The sequence below is a fragment of the Chelmon rostratus genome, chromosome 10, assembly GCF_017976325.1.
Source record: "Chelmon rostratus isolate fCheRos1 chromosome 10, fCheRos1.pri, whole genome shotgun sequence".
Taxonomy (NCBI): Eukaryota; Metazoa; Chordata; class Actinopteri; order Chaetodontiformes; family Chaetodontidae; genus Chelmon; species Chelmon rostratus.
The window spans coordinates 17,727,440-17,749,062 of record NC_055667.1 but is presented as its reverse complement, the minus strand read 5'-3'; the positions used below and the strand labels follow the sequence as shown (position 1 = coordinate 17,749,062).

General features: G+C 44.4%; 1 protein-coding gene across 1 annotated transcript in view; it reads right to left on the bottom strand.

The window, feature by feature from the left end:
* The window catches only part of nkain4 (sodium/potassium transporting ATPase interacting 4), a 45,508-nt gene that overhangs the window by 8,878 nt on the left and 15,007 nt on the right, over nt 1–21,623 (bottom strand). The window contains exons 2-5 of the mRNA XM_041945902.1: nt 19,510–19,647; nt 18,171–18,251; nt 11,469–11,669; nt 2,005–2,065 (exon numbers count right to left, since the gene is read on the bottom strand). Of these exons, the coding sequence (XP_041801836.1) occupies nt 2,005–2,065; nt 11,469–11,669; nt 18,171–18,251; nt 19,510–19,647 (481 nt within the window). The remainder of the gene's footprint in view (nt 1–2,004; nt 2,066–11,468; nt 11,670–18,170; nt 18,252–19,509; nt 19,648–21,623) is intronic.

Below are 21,623 nucleotides of genomic sequence, written 5' to 3'. Positions count from 1 at the left end.
GAGGGAGATGCAAGGAGAAGGAATAGTTCTGAGTAGGAGGAGAGATGCTGAGGCAGCCAGGGAGCTCAACGCAGAAACCTGCTTTAATCTACACTTCAAATGAGAGGGGAAAATGAGAGCGGCAAAGTGCCTTTGCCGGTTTTTGTGTTGCCACGAGTGTGTGTGTGTCTGTGCACCTGTGTCTGTATGAACAAAAACGTCCATTTATGTGTGTGTGTGCGTGTGCATGCAGGCAAAGGGCTGATTACAATAACAAAGAAGCAGAAGTTGGAAGCGATGTAGCAACGTTTTACTCCAGCACCAGAACTACCAGATAATTAAAACCAATAAAAATCACACCATGTTCGATTTTTACCCTTGAACCAACCTCTCCCTGTCGCTCGCGTGTTATTTTTATCTCTGTTTTTGAGAGTGGATGACTGTCCGCCATGAGTTCAAACAAACACAATCTGTGCCAACAGTCCACACGGGGTATGACGAAGCTCAAATGTCACAAAAACAAAAGGAAAAGGAAAAGTCGTTGAGGTTGGAAAGTCTTTTTCTTTTTAGCTGACTCGCCTCCTGCTATTGCCCTCCAGGGATTACTTAGGGGTGACTGGTGATTAAGTGGTACTGCCCAGAGCTGGGAGGGTGGGGTGGTGATGCTAACCACTCACAGCCAGTGAATCTCTGGTATGTGACCACCGGAGAACTGCTTGGACTTCTATACCACCGGTCTACAGGAACACACGCGAAAACCACATCACGATTCCCCCAAATTACAAGAGTCTGCTGTTCAAGATGCAATTAGCGCATGTAGTGCTCTGTTTGTTACGCTGTTCTCAAATCAAAGAGTTTGCGTGTCTTACAAAAGGGACTGACGTGATTGCAGCCAGGCTCCAGACACTTCATAATTAGCATGAATACCTGAGACACTTCATTTAATCTTGGCTAATCCTCAGAGAGACTTTATATATTCAGCCGCTTGGGTTCAAAGCATTGGCTAAAATTTACAAGGCCAAAATATGTAAAGCCAGATTCTCACACACGTGGACATCGCTATGCATCCTGGAAGAGTTACTGCAGTGCTAATCAGATATTTATGACTCTCACTGAACCCTTAGATCAAATGCTTCCTGCCCTCTGATTGGCTAACCTCCAGCAGGACCTCTGACCTGCTGCCTGTGAGGTCACAGCAGCTGGGTCATTCATCAAAAAGTGTCTGTCTCTGGTTTCTCCGTCTTCTCTTATGACTCATTTCATGTTTCCCCGTTGCCTTTTCCCACACTCTCTCTGCTTGCTTTATGCATGACAGTCAAGGCTAACTCTTGCCCTCATCAGACTTCACGTTAAAGGTTTAAGATCGGCCAACATACGCCGACACACCGGAGTGCTTAGATAACACACTGAGGAGCCACTTCAGATGAAGGATGTACATATTTGACAAGCTGCAAGAGAGCCAGACATGAGGAGGGAAGGTGTGTTTGTGAACATGGGAGAGGGGGGAAGTGCAATCCTAGTCCTACCCAGCCAGGCAGCAGACAGCTGGAGTGACGAACAAGGGGGCACATGCAGAGAAGGAAAGTGAGGAAAGTGAAAGGCAGAGTACATTAAAAGGAGGTTTACAACAACAGCGTGGACCACACAGAACGGCGAGGAGCGGAGACGAGGCGTAGAGCGCACACGTGAAAGAGAAAGGGAAGAATGGGTTGAAGGAGGTGTGGAGAGGGAACACATGGCGTCTTTGGTTTCGGAGGGAGGGAGAGAGCGAGAAAGAGGGCCCAGCTGGTGTGGGGGAGGAGACGGGAGGGAGAAAGGGGAGAGCCGGAGCAGTGAGGAGACAGGAGGAGAGGGAGACGAGAGAAGAAAGATGAAGCCCTGTTCACCTCAACTCCGGTGGTTTCCATCTCATCTGTGTGAGTGGGTCTGGGTGTGATTCATTAGCTGCTACAATGCTCTGTTTCAAGAGTGACTTTCTCTGTGTGCGTGTGTGTGTGTGTGAAAGGGTGAGGTTAAGCGACTCACAGCTGTCCTCCTCCTCAGTGATGGCGCTGACAACATAACAGGCGTACACGAAGCCCAGGAGCTGTGAACACACAAGCAAACAAGAGAGGTTAGACTCCACAGAGCCGCCAGTGTGCAGTTGATAAGCAGCTGAAAGATCGTGCAGAACATCTGGAAAAACAGCGAGTTTTGTGGGGACGCGGCCTCAATTTGAGAGGTGGTGGCTGTCAGGGATCCACCAGCGGGCAGGTGATGCAACACTGTGCAACACTTGAGCTGAAATTGATTATTTGATAGACAATTAACTGCCAACAAGGTCAATAATCAAGTAATCGTTTCATCTTGTTATCAGGAGTAACTCGAGGGTAACTATCAGCAAAAGCTGAGAGTGAATATTGAGCTTACATCAGGTGTTCAGAAACAAGGATGATAAATGTGTAAATATGTGATTGTTTGCTATAAGGTTAGCTATATTAACTCCAAAGGTGTCAGTGTTGTGTTCACAGCTCTACTGTGAACACAACACTCCTTTATTGTAGTATCTGTGTTGGCAATGCTTACGGAGATGACAGGACTTATGGAGTGTGCATACAGTAGTAGCTTGTAAGTACAAACACACCAGAAAGCAACAGAGCGAGCACACAAGCGACTGTTCGCTGACACACAGTGCTGAGAATAGCCTGTGGAACTGGCAGATGGCTGTCATCGACTCAGAAACAGACACTGAGAGACAGTCTCTCTCCGCCCGGCCATCCATCCATCATTTGGCTCTCTGCCATGCCAATTAAAACAGCGTCGGGCACGCTGCCCTCCTCGCACACTGGGTACACAAACACAAAACCCAAGGGGGACCCACTGTGTGTGATGATGGCTATTTATATAACATTCGCTCAACCTATAACTTAGCTTGGCCTCCATAATTACACGAGGAACAAAGAATGACGTGCAGTTCGCAGTACTTTCATCTCTATCATTTGGGTTTTATTCTGTTTTTCATGCTGCAATATATTTGGCCTTTATTGAAGTTCATCCAGATGCAGATTAAATGTTTTATTTATGAATGAAACTCAGGTGTGGTTTCATAGAAAAGAGAATGGGTCTGTCCCTGTGTGGGCTAGATAAGATACATAACTCTTCTCTCTGCTTCTCTCTCACTCGTTTTTTCTCTCTCTACTATCTAATTGCTGGTCTCACCCCATCCATTACAGCGGCGGTGAAATGGAGGGGAATTAGCATATGTATAAAGCTAGTGTCAAACACAAGATGGTGTTAACAGCAGGGGGCACACCTTGTTTTCAACTGCATTGTGTCTGTGTGCATGTCCATGTGGGTTTTTCCAGTGAAAGTGTGCGCAGAGTGTGTGCTCGTGTGCGTTAATATCTATGCATGAGTGACCGCTTGTTTAATTTTCATAAAGTCGCTGGAACTCTACTGGATGGACGCCATTCTTCAGAAAGATATCCTCTTAATTGGTGTTTTGATGGTTATAGTGGAGAACAATGCATTAGGCCATGTTCAGGCCAATAAACACACCACTCTGTGCAGAAACACAACCTCCTCATTCATTTCAACTAGACCACTGAGTTGTTACAGCGGGGGTCCAAATGCTGAGGCTCCAGGGGAAAAAAAGCAGGGTCATCCAAAAGTAATAAACCTGGCTCAATAAAATGTGCTGTCATATGGCAACACACTGTGTTGACCAATCAAACACATGTAAGAGTTAATTCCTGGTAGATTACATTGCAACATGAACACAGTAATTCCACTGTTTACCAGTTGACCTTTGAGGCACAGGGTAAAGTAACTGCTGCTATGACTACTGGAGTTGTAACATACTGTGTCATCGTATGATAAAATGCTGTGAAGTGTTTTTGTGTCTGATGAATCTTTCAAACTCAAACTGCCTTCATGTGGCCTGTTTCACAAAAGCAATTTGCAAGTACTGACCCACAGATGGCGAAATGGAGGCAACGTCACGTCTCACAAGCGATTTGTCGGTTAAGAGTCCTTCAGGACGCAAGTGCTGTGTTTGTTTTGATGAGAGAAACTTGTCACAATTAAAGTGAGAGGAAATTACCTCACGTTGCAAATCCCTGCTTGCTTGTTGCAAATTTGGCGAAAACAGTACGTTGTTTTTGTTTCTGCGTCTTTCTAGACTGAATACTGGTCCGGGTGATCATAGGGCAGCATAGCATATGATTCACATAATTTTCCTGCTCACCAAACCTAAACCATTCACACATGTGTAGGAATCTGTTTTCCTTATGATATCCTTATTTATTGAGGGTTTTCTTTAAATTTGTCACCAGTCTATGAAGGCGTGTGTGAGAAAGAAAGAGAGAAAGCAGCAGAGGAAACAAAGAAGCTCTCATCTCCTACAGATGTTTTACAAGACATGTAGTCAGGGAAACCACACAGATGTTAAGTAAGGATGACAGAAACAATATAAAGCCAGTTTTACATTTAAATTAAATTATTAAAACGCCCCAAGGATGCAAACCACACTCTATGACTGACATACTGTAGCTACCTATAGCCTCACAGCCTCAGCGGTTGTGAACAGACAAATCCACACACCAGAAATTTCCTGAAATTGAGTTCCTTTAATCAGTAAACGCCAAACCTTGAGCGCCTGTCACTGCTCAGTAATGGGACATCACCATTTGTCACTCCTTGACTGATAGCCGCTGGCAGCAAGAAAGTCTGGACGCTGCATAGACCATAATACACTGTATCTACTCGTGTCTGCTTTTCATTTCGAGAGAAAGTCCCACCATGGACTGATCTTAAACGGCTTTGTCTTTTAGCTTTTTTTTTTCTATGGCTCCGGTACATTTAGTGTGATGTACAGGGAGCTAATCAGATCAGAGAAGTGGACACTTTTTGCTGGAGGCATGGCTGTCCTTAGCCAATATAGGTCAGTGTCCTCAATAAAAAGTGACAATTCCACTTATATATCCTTGCATATTAAATGGCCTTAAATCATTCTCATAAATCCTCTCTCTCTCTCTCTCTCTCTCACACACACACACACACACACACACACACACACACACAAACACACACACACACGCACACACAGTGCCCAGCTTCCTTCTCTGACTTCCCCCTGTCACTTCTGGACTTCAGGGATCATTTTAGAGAGTAACGTCAAATTAATTAAGCTCATAAAGCCCCTGCATGTCGTCTGAGGCTTGATCTCAGTCTGCCTGTGAGGACGCGCGAGGACGTGCCACACCAAAGCCAACTCATTTAGCCGTCAATCATTTGTGTTTTTTCTTCTTTTCAAGATGAACTTTTTCCTTCCGGTTAGTCACTTTCCATACACAGGTCTCCACATCACTGTCACTCCTCCATCTGCAAATCTCCTCTGTCATCTTTTCTCTACTCCTCTCCAAGTGTCTTTGTTCTACTGTTGCTGTAACGGTGAGTGCCACGCTCCTCTCTGTCTCCGTTGTTAAGCAGTGAACCCTGATTTGGACCACTGACAAAAGCAAACAAGAAGGCCAGCAACCGGGCACAAAAAGTTCAGCGCTCGATGTGGGAAACCATCAAACGCAACACTTTGCTCCAGTGTGCCATCATTGATTATTTACTATGTTATAGAGGAAACTAAAGGAGATATCTGTGATAGCTCAGCATTATCTGTGTTTACTCTCTCAGATAATGAGGGCAAAAAGAAGTTTAGGGCTCAAGCATTCATGCGAGTATGGGTGTGAAGATGGCCAGGTGCTGAGCTATAGATGGTTTCTCGCATTTGCATAAGCTAATGAAGGTCAGGCTTATACTGAATGTACTGGTCCATAAAGACACATGACCACCTTTGACAATGCACACTCACTCATTAACATCAGTCCACTAGACATGAATCTATTTCATGATTAGAAGCTTGTACTCTCACTTAACTATGATAAATCAGGTTTACAGTCAATTATGTCTGACAAGCCATTTCTATAAAAACAACTAAAAGGTTATGGACCCGTCCGAAATTCCTACTTTGAACTACATATTCAATATATGTACTATTGTTAAACACACTTTTCTGAAATAAATAGTATTATGTATCTTTTCAAGCATACTGGTCAGTGTGGAAGTGACGCATACACCGCTTTCTGAGAGCCTCTTTGGAGATGTGTCACCGTGGTAACCCATGGCAACTAACTTTACCTCTGCTTGCATGCAAAATAATTCCTTATCTCGGGATAATCATAATAATAATGATAATCATACAAAAGATTAAAAGATTAAAAAGATGTGTAGTTGACGTTATGCCTGAGCTGGAGCTGCAGTGGTAGTCATTGTTGTTTTAAATGCCGCATTGCATTGTGGGATATTTGTGCCGGCGTAGTGTCCACTGTGTGCATACAGAAAAATTCACTGGAAATATGACTTTTTCATTCACATGTTGGTTTTGGGCATACTAAAAAAATCTGACATACTATTTTAGCATACTTAGTAGTATGTTAGCATGGAATTTCAGACGGACCTGTATCTATGCAGTCCTGAACGATCAGTTGATTGATTGATTAGAACAAAATCTATCAGTAATTTTGCAAATGGATTTCAGACTTTCAACAAGACTTTCTTTTGGTCGTAGCCAGTCTGTTGGACAACTCTGGGAAATTTTGCTGGGCATTTTTCCAGTATTTTCAGACATTTTCAAGGCGGCTAATCAAATATTCAAACAAATAATTAACAGATTAATCAATAATTCAATAACTGCTGGTTGCAGCCCTATATCTGTTTTTTAGTATTTTAAATTTATATGAATTTAAAGATGCCTCCTTTCCACAGCCAACTGGCCAGTGCACGTGTGTGCAGTGATGGATATTTGAGTCGATCTACAGGCTAATTAACACACTATTGATTGTGGCTTAGTGTCAGGAGAAAATTCACTAAGTGTGCTATAATGAAAGGAATTGGTAGGTAAAACATGTCACGTGGGAGACAGGAAGAGCAAAAAGAGAGAGGGAGAAGGGGTGGTGCAGATGTCTTCTAGGTTAATTACACAGGACTTTCAGCCTCACAATAAAGAGCAGGCGTCCCTGCAGAAAATTAGATGTGTGTGTTTGTCTGTGGGCAGCTGCATGTTTAATGACAAAACATGATGAGATAGGGACTGTAGAGACCACATCCACCTGTTCTTTTCTGCCCAGCCCCCTCTCCAAATGTGGGTACACACACACAAACAGACATACAAGCACATACACAGATCTATACAGCCTACATAGGGTTGTTAAGTGTCTGTTGTGCTGATTTGCATCTTTCACATCAAATAACTGCAAATACAAGCAAGCTGGTGTCCCAAAACACAACACACAGACACAAGAGGCTGCCCATGTAGAAATAAAAGCTGCACAAAGAAAGACAGCAATGCTTGTTCCTCATATGAAACCCCATGCATGATTTTAAATGAGGTCTGACTTAGCAGCGGTGTTTCAATCTAATTGTCAAGTGAATTTGAAGCAAACTTTAGAAATGTCACAAAAAAGAAAATATGAATTCGGTGCATTTCAATCAACTGATTTAGAGCAAATAAATTAGGCCATGCAAAGCATAGTTTCATATGAATGTAATAAACAGAGTAGAAGAAGTAGAGCTCGCCAACAGAAAGAAAAGCAGTTGTTTGTCAAGAAGAAGAAGAAGAAGAAGAAGAAGAAGAAGAAGAAGAGGAACCAATCGCCTATAAAAGAAAAATGTAGAGATGTATTCAAGATTTCTTTTCCCCACACATTTTGGGAATATCAGGGAAGATGGCAACAGCGGAAAAGGAATCTTCTTGTTCTTCTTCTTTTCTCAAAGTGGAAACAACTTTCAAATTTATTCAGAAAAGGTGTTTCCGTCTCCCATTACTAACTCTAACTCGCATTAACACTTTTCAAAAAAAAGGCAAAACTACCAGATTTTTCAGAATTTTTAACCATTTCTGATACAATACTTCAAAATGTGCACAAAAATACATTGATGGAGACACGGCGAGTGAAGTGGAGAAAAACTGGGCTCTCTGGACCAAGAAAACAAATGGACAGAAGGCAGATAAATAAAACAACTGGTACACACTGAACAAGCAAAAAGGAGAACAAGCATGAGGCTAGAGAGAAAGCTTACTCCTTTAATGTTGCTTGTTTTCCCCTCTATTCCCTCTTCTTCCTCTTGCCAACTCTCAGAAGTTTATAAAGACCAAATATTAGAGTAAAATTAATCTGAGGAAAATCCATTTCCCTGCAAAACAGATTAACAATTAAAGCTCTTGGCACAGACAGCCTTTGAAGTATAATGGCGGGCAGTCAGTGTTTTTATGATGTACCCCGAGTAGCCTGACACAACATTCAGTGACCCGCTGGAGACTAATTCTCTCCTCTGGTCTTGAGGTTTTTCTCTTCTCCTCCCTGTCTTTGGCAGCAGCCAGCAGACCTAATAACTGCTCACCACTGCATCATAAGTCTCTTAATCCCGGGATCTTTATAATCCTTTGAAGCAGATGCTGTAAAACTTACAGCGCATTTACAATGCAATGTCAGCACTGACATATTGGAGAGGTTCTTAATGCTATTATTATACTAGACAATGCGAGGCCATTTACTGATTCTGGACACATTAGTGGACTTCAAATACGCGCACATCAAAGATCCCTCCAGTCGGCTCCCCGTGCTGCATACACACAAATTGAAAAAGACATATTCACCGCGGTGGTGATGGCCGTTCAGCATGACAGTTCGAAAACACAACACCGACTAATGGACTTATCAAAGCGAGCACCCTGACCTTTTGGATGAGTGAGGGGTTGGGGGGCAGGAGAAGGGCGATTCTGTTTTCATGCCGCTGAACTGAGTGAACCTCGACAATCACAAAACACACACACACCCTATAGTATAGGAAAGCACAGCCCCGAGTGGTAATCATAAGGGTCTGCCCGTGCCCGGCCTGCTGAGGGGACCCCTCTAATCAGCCAGGGGCTGTTATCCGTCCCCCACACTGCCCTGACCGCATTATAACGCAGACGGCAGACTGACATCACAGAGCCAAACTAAGCTCCAGAGAAAACGAGGAAGGAGAGAGAAGTCATTTTTGTCATTTAACTTAGTGGGGACTTGATTGACACGAAGGTCAAACAGTGGGCAGGAAAAGGGGACAGGAAGACAGACAGAACGGAGAGATGTAAAAATAGGAAATGAGCAGTGGAACGAGAGAATGACGCAGGGTGCCGCTCCTCCCATTATCAACTTCCACACAATCCTCCCAATGCAGGTTCCCAGGGAATAGAGAGGCAACAGAAGAAAGCATTGCCTGTGGCAGCAATAACCTGCGCTAAATGATATATATCTGTGTGTGTGCGTGTGTGTGTGTGTGTTTGTGCGTGTGTGTGTGTGTTTGTGTGTGTGTGTGTGCGTGTGTGTGCGAGCACTTTCTCTGCCTGTTTTATGAGAAGCTCAGCAGCTCTGACAACCCCTTCACATCTCTCACTACTCCCTTTAGTGTGTAGGAGTTATGTCTACAGATGTAAACTGAATTTCACATCTTGCACAACTTTTCTTGTTCTCTCTCTCATCCGTTTTCTTCCTAACTACCCTCCATCTCACCGGAGATGTTTTCTCAGACTCCACTGTTTTATTTAACAGCGAAGGCGGTGCAAAAGAGCAAAAGAAGATAGGGTGATGGGAGGACAGAAAGGAAAGAAAGCGTGTGTGGATTTTCTGCGGCGTACATTGACGGGGAAAATCAGTCATTATTGTGACAGTAGTAGAAAACCAAAGCTTTCCAAAAGCACTCTGCACTGCAGGACGAGTTGGGTTTCAGCCAAGGCAACAAAGACTAGGATAAGGGCAGAGATAGAGCAAAATATTCCTCTCAGTGATGAACAAATGAATAATACATTATCCCGGTTTGAAAAGGTTGCCTCCACTTCAAGCTCATCCTTTAAACCTTCAAGATACCTTTTGGCTGAATGTAGCCTGTAGCAGCAATAGGCAACAACACAGGGCTGACTTCACCAAATCCTTCACTTCTGAATGGCTTATTTCTAGCCCATGATGAATCTGAGCAGACGGATGACAATGATGCATCCATTGCTGGCCAATGGATCCACATTTTTCATCTTAATGAAACATACTCCTTGGAGCCCAAACTAAATATTTAATGGCCTCTCACGGCGACCTTGAAGCCCCCTCTAACAAAGACAAAAGGGACACCCCACTTTCTTCCTATTCTTTCCATTCAGCCCTTCAACCCTCTCCTTCTGCCTGGCCCTCTCTTTCACCGGAGAGGAATGAGGACAAACCAAGACAAGAGTGGACATCTCAAAGGACCCTTATTTTCTTTAGCAGTGCTCTGCTTTTAGCCTGAGAGGAAGCGAGGACACGAGGAAAATGATGCCATTTGCGACGCTGGGATTTCAGCGCAAATTTCTCTGCTCCTCTCCAGAGCCGTTCCCACGGAGATGCCGCTGAACGCTCGCTCGGACAATACCGTGTGAAAATGCGGGCAAAAAAATTGTTGCCGTCTCTCAAAAGTTCATGTGAGGCGAGGAATAAACCAATTCACTGCGTTTAGTGTAAGGGCTAATGAGGTTCAGTGAGAGAGTTGGGGCTGTGAGGTGAGGTCAGCCATTTTATTGCCTTTTCTCCATGGGGGTGATGGGATGAATAGTACAATCCAATGCTTCTCTATACTGGCTCCCTCTGCTAGCTTTCTAATCTGCCATGTGCTTAACTGCATTCGCTGTGCTCTCCCAGGTGTAAATTAGTTCAAGATTAGATGGTAAGACTGAAAACCAACAGGGCTCCGAAAGCCACCGAAGGCTGATGAAGCTTCTGCGTATCAGCTCTGTCTTGCTCACCTATTGCCATCATTAAATCCACTCCACATGCATCGTCAACAACTGCGAAAAACAGGTGTGAGCGTGTGTACGTACGTGGCGATTGAGTCAAAGCGTGTGCGAACGAATGCCACTGTGAGCAAATGTGTGTAATGTTCGTGTCTGAACCCAAGTGCCTGCTGTGCTGGCAACTAAGAAGGCCCTGGCCCCCGTCCAGTATCAGGTTAGTCAGTTATACATGAGTGTGTGCAAATGTGAATGCTGGCAGGATGTGAGTTTCTGGTGTATTCATACAGAGCTGTATAAAGAGGACAATAACAGCCCTTCCAGTGTTTGAGTAACCTGTTAGCAGCTGGCAGGTCTGAGTCTCAGCCAGACAAAACAACAGATCGATTTTTCATTCAGTGACCGGGGCAGAGGAAGGGAGGCAGCGACAGACAAAATAACCGACCGCTGTGGAATTATATTGAGAAAAGTGCTTGAAGGGAAACAAAAACATCGCCCTCCCTTCTATCACGTTCACCTTTCACGTACATGAAATCCCACGGCAGGTGAGGTTCCTGCTGGTGTTGAGTATGAAATATGATGAGTTCCTGTGACATGTTCACACATGTATGTGCGTATCTGCATGTGAACAGGGCCTAGAGTCACTTTGTCAGCTTGTACTCACAGCAACAAGGATCTGCGTGCCGCTGTGCATGACCTCGATGTACTGGTAGTCCATGAGGCAGCCCATGACAGTGATGTAGGAGTGGCTCTCTGTGGTGCGGACCCCCGGAGCCTGTGGCATCTCTCTCCTCACACAGCCCGGCCCGTGTTCGCTCCACCAAGAGTGATGGGCTGAGATGTTAAACGTCAGCAGATCACTGTCCTGAAAGGAGAAGGAAACATTTATGTCTTTGCTTGGACTCGATTCATTACTTATGATGTACATTCATGTATTCTTTATGAGCAAACCATGTTGCACAGGAGGCAGAGAGCTCATCTCTGGACACCTGCGGTAGATTGGATGGGTTTTATGGTTGTTCTCTGTTGTTTAGAGGGCTTGCTCATCCAGTTATACACAAGGTGAAGGCTCTGCAGCCACGCAAACAGCTCTGCTGGGCTGTACCGCTGAGGCTGATGCCATTTAATTTAAACACAAGATACTTGTGCTCAAAAAGAGGATTCATTCTCAGTGAAGAACCTTGGAGCTCTAATCTGCCTCTATACCTGCCAAAGAGCAGTGATTCCTAACACGTCTCTGGGGGTCATCAGGTGGAAACCTCCCTTCAACAGTGTTTCGCCTACTTAGTCCCACTACACCTCCAGGAGGTTAGGCAGTGAACTCTGGCGTCCCAGAGTCACCCCCCCTAGTGCCAGTTCACACTGCTCCTACACAATCCAAACAGCACCGCCACGTTCAACTGACCCAGATAGAAAATAAAGAGGTAGAGTCAAAAGATGAAAGTAGGGATTGGATACAGACCCTTGATCGGGTAGGGGGTGGAAAATTTAGAGGGTGCTGAAGGTGGAGGCCTAAACCACAGACTAGATTTAACAGCCTCTTCTAACATTTCCTTCAAGAAGCAGCAAACCCTACCATTTCCTTCATAAAGCAAACAAAGCAGGAAAACAAACCCTAACATTTCCTTCAAGAAGCAAACAAAACAGGAAAACAACCAAAAAGATCAAAAAACAAGCCAACTCTGTATCTTACCACGCAAACTCACCTGAACAGGCCGCATGGTCCCAAAGAGAGACTCTAGCTGGCCACACCCCCACCTTATCTAAACTTCCTGGTTCTCTTCCTATTGGCAGAGCGAGAAGATGGGGCGGGGAAAGCAGAGCAGAGGAGAGGTGTCTTGTTCAGACTTTAACCTCTTCTCTTGCCGGGTTAGGCATGCATGTCCTCTGCCCCCCCACAATATATTTAATGTGTGACCTCATCAGCGTCATTGATTTTTGTAAATATCTGCTTATTCTGATTTTAATGGCAGCAACATGTTAAAACAATTTGGGACAGGAGCAACAAAAGACTGGGAAAGTTGTGGAACGCTCCAAAAACACCTGTTTGGATCATTCCACAGGTAAACAGGTTGATTGGTAATGAAAGGAGCATCCTGGAAAGGCTCAGTTGTTCACAAGCAAGGATGGAGTGGAGTTCAGCACTTCATGAACATGTGATAAAGGATATTACTGCATGGGCTCTGGAACATTTTTGAAAACCATCATCAGTAATTACTTCATTTGCACATGATTGCACGTGATTGCATTCATTTTGCATTGAATTTATTTACGTTTTACACAACGTCCCACACAATCACACAATGTGGAATCAGGGTTGTATAAACGAAAATCCCTTTACCTCCACTCTATTGGGTGGAGACAGAACTCTCAGAGACAGATATCTCAAAACCAGCGGAATATTTTTGCATAATTTGGGTGAACTGACCTTTCAATATTTTTAGCTTTAAGATTGACAACAGATATGACATTCCTAAAGTCCATGAACCTTAGTCAGTCTGAGCCAACAGAACCTGCTGTTTCAGAGGAAAGTTTCTTGATTTAGTTTTCAAACTTTCAGATCCATCATTTTATGCATGTAGCTCTTGTACACCCCGGCGATGCTCAATTTGCACACAGCCATATGAGCCCACACATACAGATGCACAGATGCTCACACCAATCAATACCCCAATACAGCAATCTAACCCCGCATCTGCCCCTCGGTGACAATGCATGCATTATTAACAGAGCCTGTCAGGAAACATCTCTGACTCCCACCCCCCATTCACGCTCACATGTACACATCAGCAACATACAGTATCACTGGCAGCAACAACTCTCAACAACAGACATGTGCAGTCAGTGGACTGTGTCTCCATGTCCATCACTCGTTTTCATCCTGTGTCTCTATTTTCCGTCTCTGCCATTCTCTCACAAAGTCACAAAAACAGAGGCGGATGAAGGTCAATAGGTAGGACTGTGAAGACTAATGACTTGACAGATGCCATTGATTGAGCCTGCAAGCTAAGGAAACCATCTCTATCCAAGCCGTAGCCGCACTCACGACTGCAGCACATCAGTAGTCGATATTCAAGAAGCTTTTGGCAACTTACTGTCAGGAGTGTTATTGTTATGCTCCCATGCAGCCCAAAGACCAAATCAATCTCGTCTACTGATACTGCTCAAACTATTTTCTTTAACAAAAGTCAATACATATTTGGAGACAGTCCTGTTGCTGGAATCACTAGAGACGTGAGGCATCTATAAAGCTAAACATCAAATGATTATAATCTTACGACTCATGATTTATTGTTTCTGAAATACGGAGAAGAGACTTTGTTTGTGCAGTCACATTGGGGAGCAGACCTGAGTGGCTCACTAGGTGTAGTAAACTCTTCTGGCTCTGATGACAGTGTTGTATCTACTTGCATTTCACAAAAGGTGTGCATGCATGGTGGCTGCATATTGAATCAAGCAATGTGTTGAAATAAAGTTTGCAGTCGGTGTGTGTGCCGGTTGAGAGAGAGTGAGGAAGCCTGGGGAGTGTTTTATACTACGTTCACAGTGAGGCGGATGAATCTGAAAGCTTCATTTACATGTGAAAATTGCATTCGTCCATATTATCATTTTCAGATTGCTTTTCAAAACAGCAAAACATTAGGAAAATGGTCAAATTTTTTTTTTCTTCCTCTCTAAAGCTCTACTTGCACAGGACAAGTATTACCAGGGGACATCATGTGAAGTCTGTATTTTAAAACTTTATTGATCCCTGCAGGGAAACTGCTTTGTTGCGGTACAAAAGCGCTCAACACACAGTTAGAAAGACGGATGACATTGCCTGTTAAGGTCAATAATATTATGTCAAGGCTCTGCGTAACATCCGCTCCCTGAATGTCGAGCAATGAGTCTCCTGAATTTGCATCCAAAATTCTGTTAAAACTTTAATTTCGAAGTTTTCAAAAAAAAAAACCCAAAAATACTGGTCATCAAGATCACCAAGACGCTGATTTGCGAATTTGTGGTGGAATTTTTACTTTTAAAATCACAGACATGGCAGATTCTAGCCCCACGTGAAAAGGGCTTATTGCTCTCACTATTCGCCTTCATTACAATGTGTTTTAACATTGCTGAAAACATAATTTAGTTGGCCTAACAGAGATATTTTCCTCTTTCTCCATACGACCCATCAAGCATAAAATTGTGATTTGATGGCGACTCATAAACACTATTTGTTTACCGCAGCGAAGCAGATGAGTCTCACCGAGCTGCCCTTCAAATCCCTACATCATGCCCAGGAAGTCGTCTGACAAAATAAACACAAATACGTCATCGAGGACACCTGTGTTGTGTGGTCAGCTATACTGGTGACGAAAAGGAGCGACAACAGGGACAGAAGCAGTGTATGCATACGTAATGAATCCACACTAAACGCAGATTCACTCACTATGGAGCAGCACTGGGGTTTGATAGCATTCTTATTGAGTCAAATTGAATATGAATCCTTTTATGTCCTTTATCAGATCAATTTAGCTTCAGCTTTTTATGTTGCACTGACTGTGAGAACAAATCTTCCCCGGGACAATAAATTCTAAACCGAAACAACCATGGTTAACAAAATTTATAACATGAGAAAATGATTTTATAAGAGATTTGTCAGAATCAGAGCTTAACATATTGCGTTATTGGTTTATTCAGTGTGAAATACCAAAATTGCGAGAGAGAGAGAGAGAAGCATTTTCAAATTCAGACAGCTTCTGCAGACATATCAAAAGTCTCCATGTCACCGTGTGCAGAGTGTGAGAGAGAATGAATAAAAAGAGAAGCAGTGAATGACTGCAGACTGTTTAAAACAGAGGTGTGTGTAGAGTAGCAGGGGTCTGTCTGTCAGCCTGTCTTGCACCATGGGGGAAGGGATAAGGGATCAATAGGAGGTGACAGAGCATGTGGCATATGACTCTGACAACCTGCCCCCTCACTTCCAGAGCCTTGTCACCGATACACACACACGCAGACATACATACAAACACACCCTCCAGAACAGTCCTGTCAACATCGGTCAAGGCAAGTCAGGCAGAATTAGCTGACCGTGTTTTATGATAAAATGTATTTGGGACCCCTCAGAAAGCTATGAGCCAAGTTTGGTCGTGCATGTGCGCATGGGGTGTGGGTGGGTGGGTGGGTGCGCTCCATTAGCCAGCTCTCCTCCTGGCCACCATATGCAGAGCTGGGAGCCCAGGCTGGCTCCATCTGTCGGGTTAATGCCAAGCCCAAGCAGCTGGCCTCTACAAGGCTCATTATTCTAGCAGGAACCATGCAGGAACACACAACCACACACACACACAGTGGACACACATAGACATACGCAGTGAGACACAGACACACTTGATGGAGCCAAGGTCTATAACACAATGACAAAGTCACCAGAGCTTGGGAAGGTGTTTCTGGAATTCATTTTGGCTGAAGTGGTGTGAGGTGAACGTTGCCTACATGAATTCATTATTGTCAATGGTCAGGCAGGCAACTGGGCAAGACACCCATCAATAGCTAGAGGAGAGAGGAGAGGAGAGGAGAGGAGAGGAGAAGAGACCGCTGAAATGGGAAAGGCGAGATATGGAACTTGCAAAATACATGGAATAAATTAAAAAAAGATCAAAGGAGCAGCGAGCAGAGTGAAATAAATGAGAGACGAAAAGTTGACATGTGGAGGGAGGGTGGGTGGATATATTAACAGGTTGTGTAAATGCAAGTGTACATACAAATTGGAAAGACTGGATGTACATGCGTGGTGGTTTGGGAGGGGGATTATTTCCCGATTAAGTTGTGAGCTCCCACTTGAAACTCAACAGGGAGGTGATTTGCCCCCCCCCCCCTCCCACAGACCAGCAGAGACGCACCACACAAACAATTAAACAGAAACACACACATTCTTTGAGGTGTTGCAGCTGTGGGTGTGTATGGCACAGATCCCTAAAGCTTAGGGAGTGATTTAGAGTTTGGTGGATTCATATTAGCTGGCTGTGTCATGCATTCTTTATATACCGCAAGTAATCGTGTTTACTTGGACTGTGTCTGTTGTCAGGCTCGACGCAGGCAGAAAGCACCACGTAGCAGTGCATCATATCCAACTACAGATAAAAATATATGTCCAGCGCTGATAAAGCTCAAGAATGCTCAATTACACATCTACATATTTACTACAATTCTTATTATAGCAGCCACATACGTCAGGTGTACTAAGAAAAACACTGGCACAAGATCAGAATCAAAGCTGCAGCATTTTCAGGAAAAAAAAAAACCCAAACAAATTCAGACTTGAGTGTTTTTCCTGGCAAACACAAGAGTGATGTGTTGTCTTCCAGAGAACCGACACTGTGCTCACCTGCCCCGTTCTGCTGGAACCATTCTCTTTCCACGATGAAAGGAGAAGGTTTGCACTGGAAGCTGCTTTGCTACGAGTCACACGAGGTAAATTTGTCGAGTCGTATGACTGAGAATGCAGCCTTTTTTATACCTATTATCAACAAACACTACTTGCACCAGATTCAGGTAATAGATCGCAGCCAGGTTTTGCAGCAGTGTCCAGGTGGAGTGTGGAGCCGCCATTAAAGTGATAACACACACAGGTGTCCTGATACACAAAAATAACAGACTAAGCATAGGAAAGAATACAGGAATACAGTATACTATGGATATCTGCAGGTTAATCGATTTTGTTGAAGAATTTAGAATAGAGGTAACACTGCTAACCAAAGTGCCTGATTTATGTGTTTATTTATGCGCTCTCTACCCATGAACGGCGTCATGGCTAGAGAGCACACCGCGGAGGCAAAGCCGAGCTAAATGCATCTTCACTGACAGTGAAAGCAGAAATGTTTGGGCTAATCAGTGTCAGCAGTCACCCCCTTTGCAAGATTAAGCTAACCTGTGTGCATGTAGAAGTCCTTCAGTTTGAAAACTCAAGTGTGAAATTGGTTAGGACACAGGCTTAACTAAAAAAGAGCTCACATTTGTTGGCAAAAGCCTTGAAATACTTCACATATACTGCAGTGTTACTGCAAAGGTTTAAAAACGAGACACTTCCCTAAACCTGTGTTCATCTTTAGGCTTTTAACAGAGCGCCTGCCAGCCAATCAGAAACAAGTATTTTATGTGGCTGTGGAAAGTGTTTGTCAGCTCTGATGCGGTTCTCAACACGCCTAAAAGGACACCTACAGTGTAGGCGGCGCAACTCTTGGACAATGTAATATAAATCAGGCTTCAATCCCCCACCAGCCTGCAACCATGACCTTAGAGAGGAAAGAACATTCATCACAGCACAGACAAAGGCACCCGACTTGGCGAGAGATTTGGCGAAAACAGCAGACTGAAACTTTGAATGTCTCACCTTGGACAGGCCTCCTACGTCCAGGTAGAAGCAGATGATGAAGACGTTCCAGGCCACCCACAGAGCGGCCCATACCGTATACTGGAGGGCAGAGACACGGACAGATTAGCTCCATGGAAACTAGATGAACTGGACAGAACAGGATATGACAGCTACTGAAGAAAATGGCATGTTCAATGAATGAGCTCCTGAGCAAAGCGAAGTCAGTGGACAGCGCCGTCCCACACACACTCCCACGCACGCATTCTCACATACACATGCATTAACACACACACCTCACGCTCTATACACCAAGACACCACACACACACACAGATGCATTAGTATGTAAGACAAAACTTTTTTTCAAAGGTGCCCTTAAGTTCAGCAAGTCTATTTAAGCCCTGAGGGAGCTGCAGGTTTTAAAGCGGCTGTGGCTGAATTAAGTTCACGACTTTCAACCGTTTGTGAAATTGTACAGTCAGACAGCCAACTGTTGACAGACGCGGAGCGGTATTCACCGACTGAGAGAGAGTCGCCATTGTGAAGGTTGTGAAATCTTCTGACTCACGATAAATTGAGCTTAAATGTCAGAGGCATCGGAGGAAGAGTGGAGGGCAAAACAGCACCTTTGTAAAAACATGCATGTTGAATCATGAAACCCCTTAGCTCGCCATCTCCCATTTTCCACTTGACGTGACACAATAGCTCTGCTTTCCCTCCTTCCTCTCCGTCAGTTGCTGCTTCCTCTGTTTCTTCATCACATCCTGTGTGGCTACGCTTTATCCTCCTCCATCTCCCCTGTCTCTCTTTATTTACTCTCTTCCCCTCTATCTCTTCGTCGCTCCCCCAATCTTTTCCTGTCATTAACATCTGCCATCTGTGCTTCCAGCATTGCCGCACAAAATAGGCTCTTAATGCCGTTGATGTCCATTATGGTTTAAAACAATAACTGAAGTGCATAAAAGCACATTCATGAAGCTTCATAGTGGCGCTTTCTAACAGAGTCAGGCAGCACATGCTTTGCACCGTGTTTCAAAGAATGACCTTCTCTGTCCAGAAACTCAACGTCGAGTATAAATCTGATGAGCTCCTTAGCCCCCCCCCACCCCCACCCCCTTTAATTAGCCCTAATTACCTTGGGATTAGAGTGATTTAAGGGTGTTGCACAATGCACAAGAGAGTGGAACACACTTTGCAATTAGAGAGGAAAGGCAACAACATGTCCGATCAGATGCACAGGCAAAGGACTAATGCAAAGTGATGTGACGCTGCTTAACAAAAACCATCAGGAATAGGATTATGTGACAGACCGTACAGAGCTTCACGCGAACAACTAGTCTTCGGTTATGTGTGCTTACCACCACGATGTAGCGCGGCCGGTACTGGATGGTGCCAAAGAGGCCGAGGATGACGATGATGATGTGGAAGAAGTTGGCCAGGATTGGGGCCCACTGGTAACCCAGGAAGTCAAAGACCTGTCTTTCTAAAGCCAGCACCTAAAGGTTGAGAGACAAGAAAATAAGAATGAGACAAATGTTATCAGGTTGACATGTTCTGGAAGCAAACTGCCTCTCCTTCTGCAACAGAGAACTTTGAGGAAGGTCCTGGGGTCGCTGAAGCTGCAAACCCCCAGAAAAATGGCAACACACGCTGTGGCAAATTGGTCATGTGCAGCTCGTAGTCTATTGAAGACAATATCTTTCAACCACACAGCAACTGGCCGACAATCCTACAGTAAGTGGGTTGACATGAACAGCTTGAGTGTTTAGCCTCCGACTGTGGGAGCGCCCAGAGGTGAAGACTGGAAGTTTTATAAAATAAACAATGACAGATTTATCGATTCAACCCCTGCCGAGCTAAAGACGAGCTCACCATTTCCAACCCTCCTGCCAATGGCCTCCAGGAACGAGAATGTTCTGGGAACTTTATGGGAGGCAAGGGCCTTCCTTAATAATACCACTGCAGTGAGCTTAGCCGCTTATTAAAGTATGCGCTTGCAAACAACGTGTATACACGCACGTGCACAAGCAACGTTAAACCCTCGATAATGACAAGAGGAATTCCACAGTTTTCCCCATACAGGCTCACCCTTTCCACTCCTATGTTTCCAGCGGTTTCAGGCCAGTCCTGAAAAGAGGGTCGATTCATTCACGATGCCCTTCATTTTTGTTCTCCATCTCCCTTCTCTCTACTCGAGCTCTTTATAAGCAACATTTTGTGCAACAGCAAAAAACAAAACAAAGCAATTTGAACCTTTAAGACTGTGAGTCCCAATTTGCATCAACTCAATTAGCATGCCATTTGGGGGAAAATAGAGGGGGGACCCATGCGAACCATTTAATTAGAATTCCATTGCCAATCCAATTCCATTCCATTCCCTGTGTGTGTGTGTGTGTGTGTGTGTGTGTGTGTGTGTGTGTGTGTGTGAGTGAGTGAGTGAGTGTGTGTGTTTTTGTGTCTCAAGCAACGATGTGTTTCGTTGTGTGTCGACATGTCATTTCCAGCCAAGCGCTTGAAGATGGATGAGGGAGGGAGGAATCTCGTTGCTACCGCAATGATAGGAACGCACCATCGAGCACACTCGCACAAATACACACACACACACACACACACACACACACACACACACACACACACACGATACACAGCCGTGGCTGCTCTTCTTAATGTAATGGAAATGTTACCATCAACCCGATGAGACATTGTGACAGGCAGGGGAGGGAGATGATCAAATACTGAGTGATAATTACAAATGAACACTCCTTTGGATAGAGGGCGAGGGCAATAACTCCACAGACAGGGTGTGAAGCAACAAAGGGCGAGGTGAGTGAACTGCGACCTGCACCAAGCATTATCATACCAAAGTCAGGGAATAGCTCAGACATTCGACGATAAAGCTTTCACTCTTGCGGGTGGCTGACGAAAAAGAGAAGGAATAATGGCTGGGAAGCAAAATTGAGATGGATGGGGAGAATATTATGAAAAAAAAAATGGCAAAAGATCGGACCAATTGAGAGATGAGAGAAAATGCAAAGGAAATCACAAACGACATATGCTAACGTAGAACAACTGAGCTCCCTCCCTCTTAATAACCTCTGTCTATCCCCTGGATAGAGGGGCTGAAGGAAATGAATAAAGTCAAAAGAGTCGTGCATCTTCTTGTCGGCACTGGGTCATGGTTTGAGAGCTCAATAAAACCCCTGCAGGAGGACGTCAGCGAAGATGAGGTGCAGCTACAGGACTGACCCTTCTGAACATCTGCGTGCTTCACTCATCAGCTACGGCTTTTCAGACAAACACCACAGAAAACTCTTCCGCATTAACGAGAATCAAGTCCCATGTCTTGATCCAGTCAAGTTGGAAGAAAAAAAAAATGCGAGGAGGCAACTTTACACCTGATCAATGGTATTAATGAGCATATCTTCAGCTGATTAGAGGTGGACATTTGGTAGGCAACTTTTATTAGAGCAGA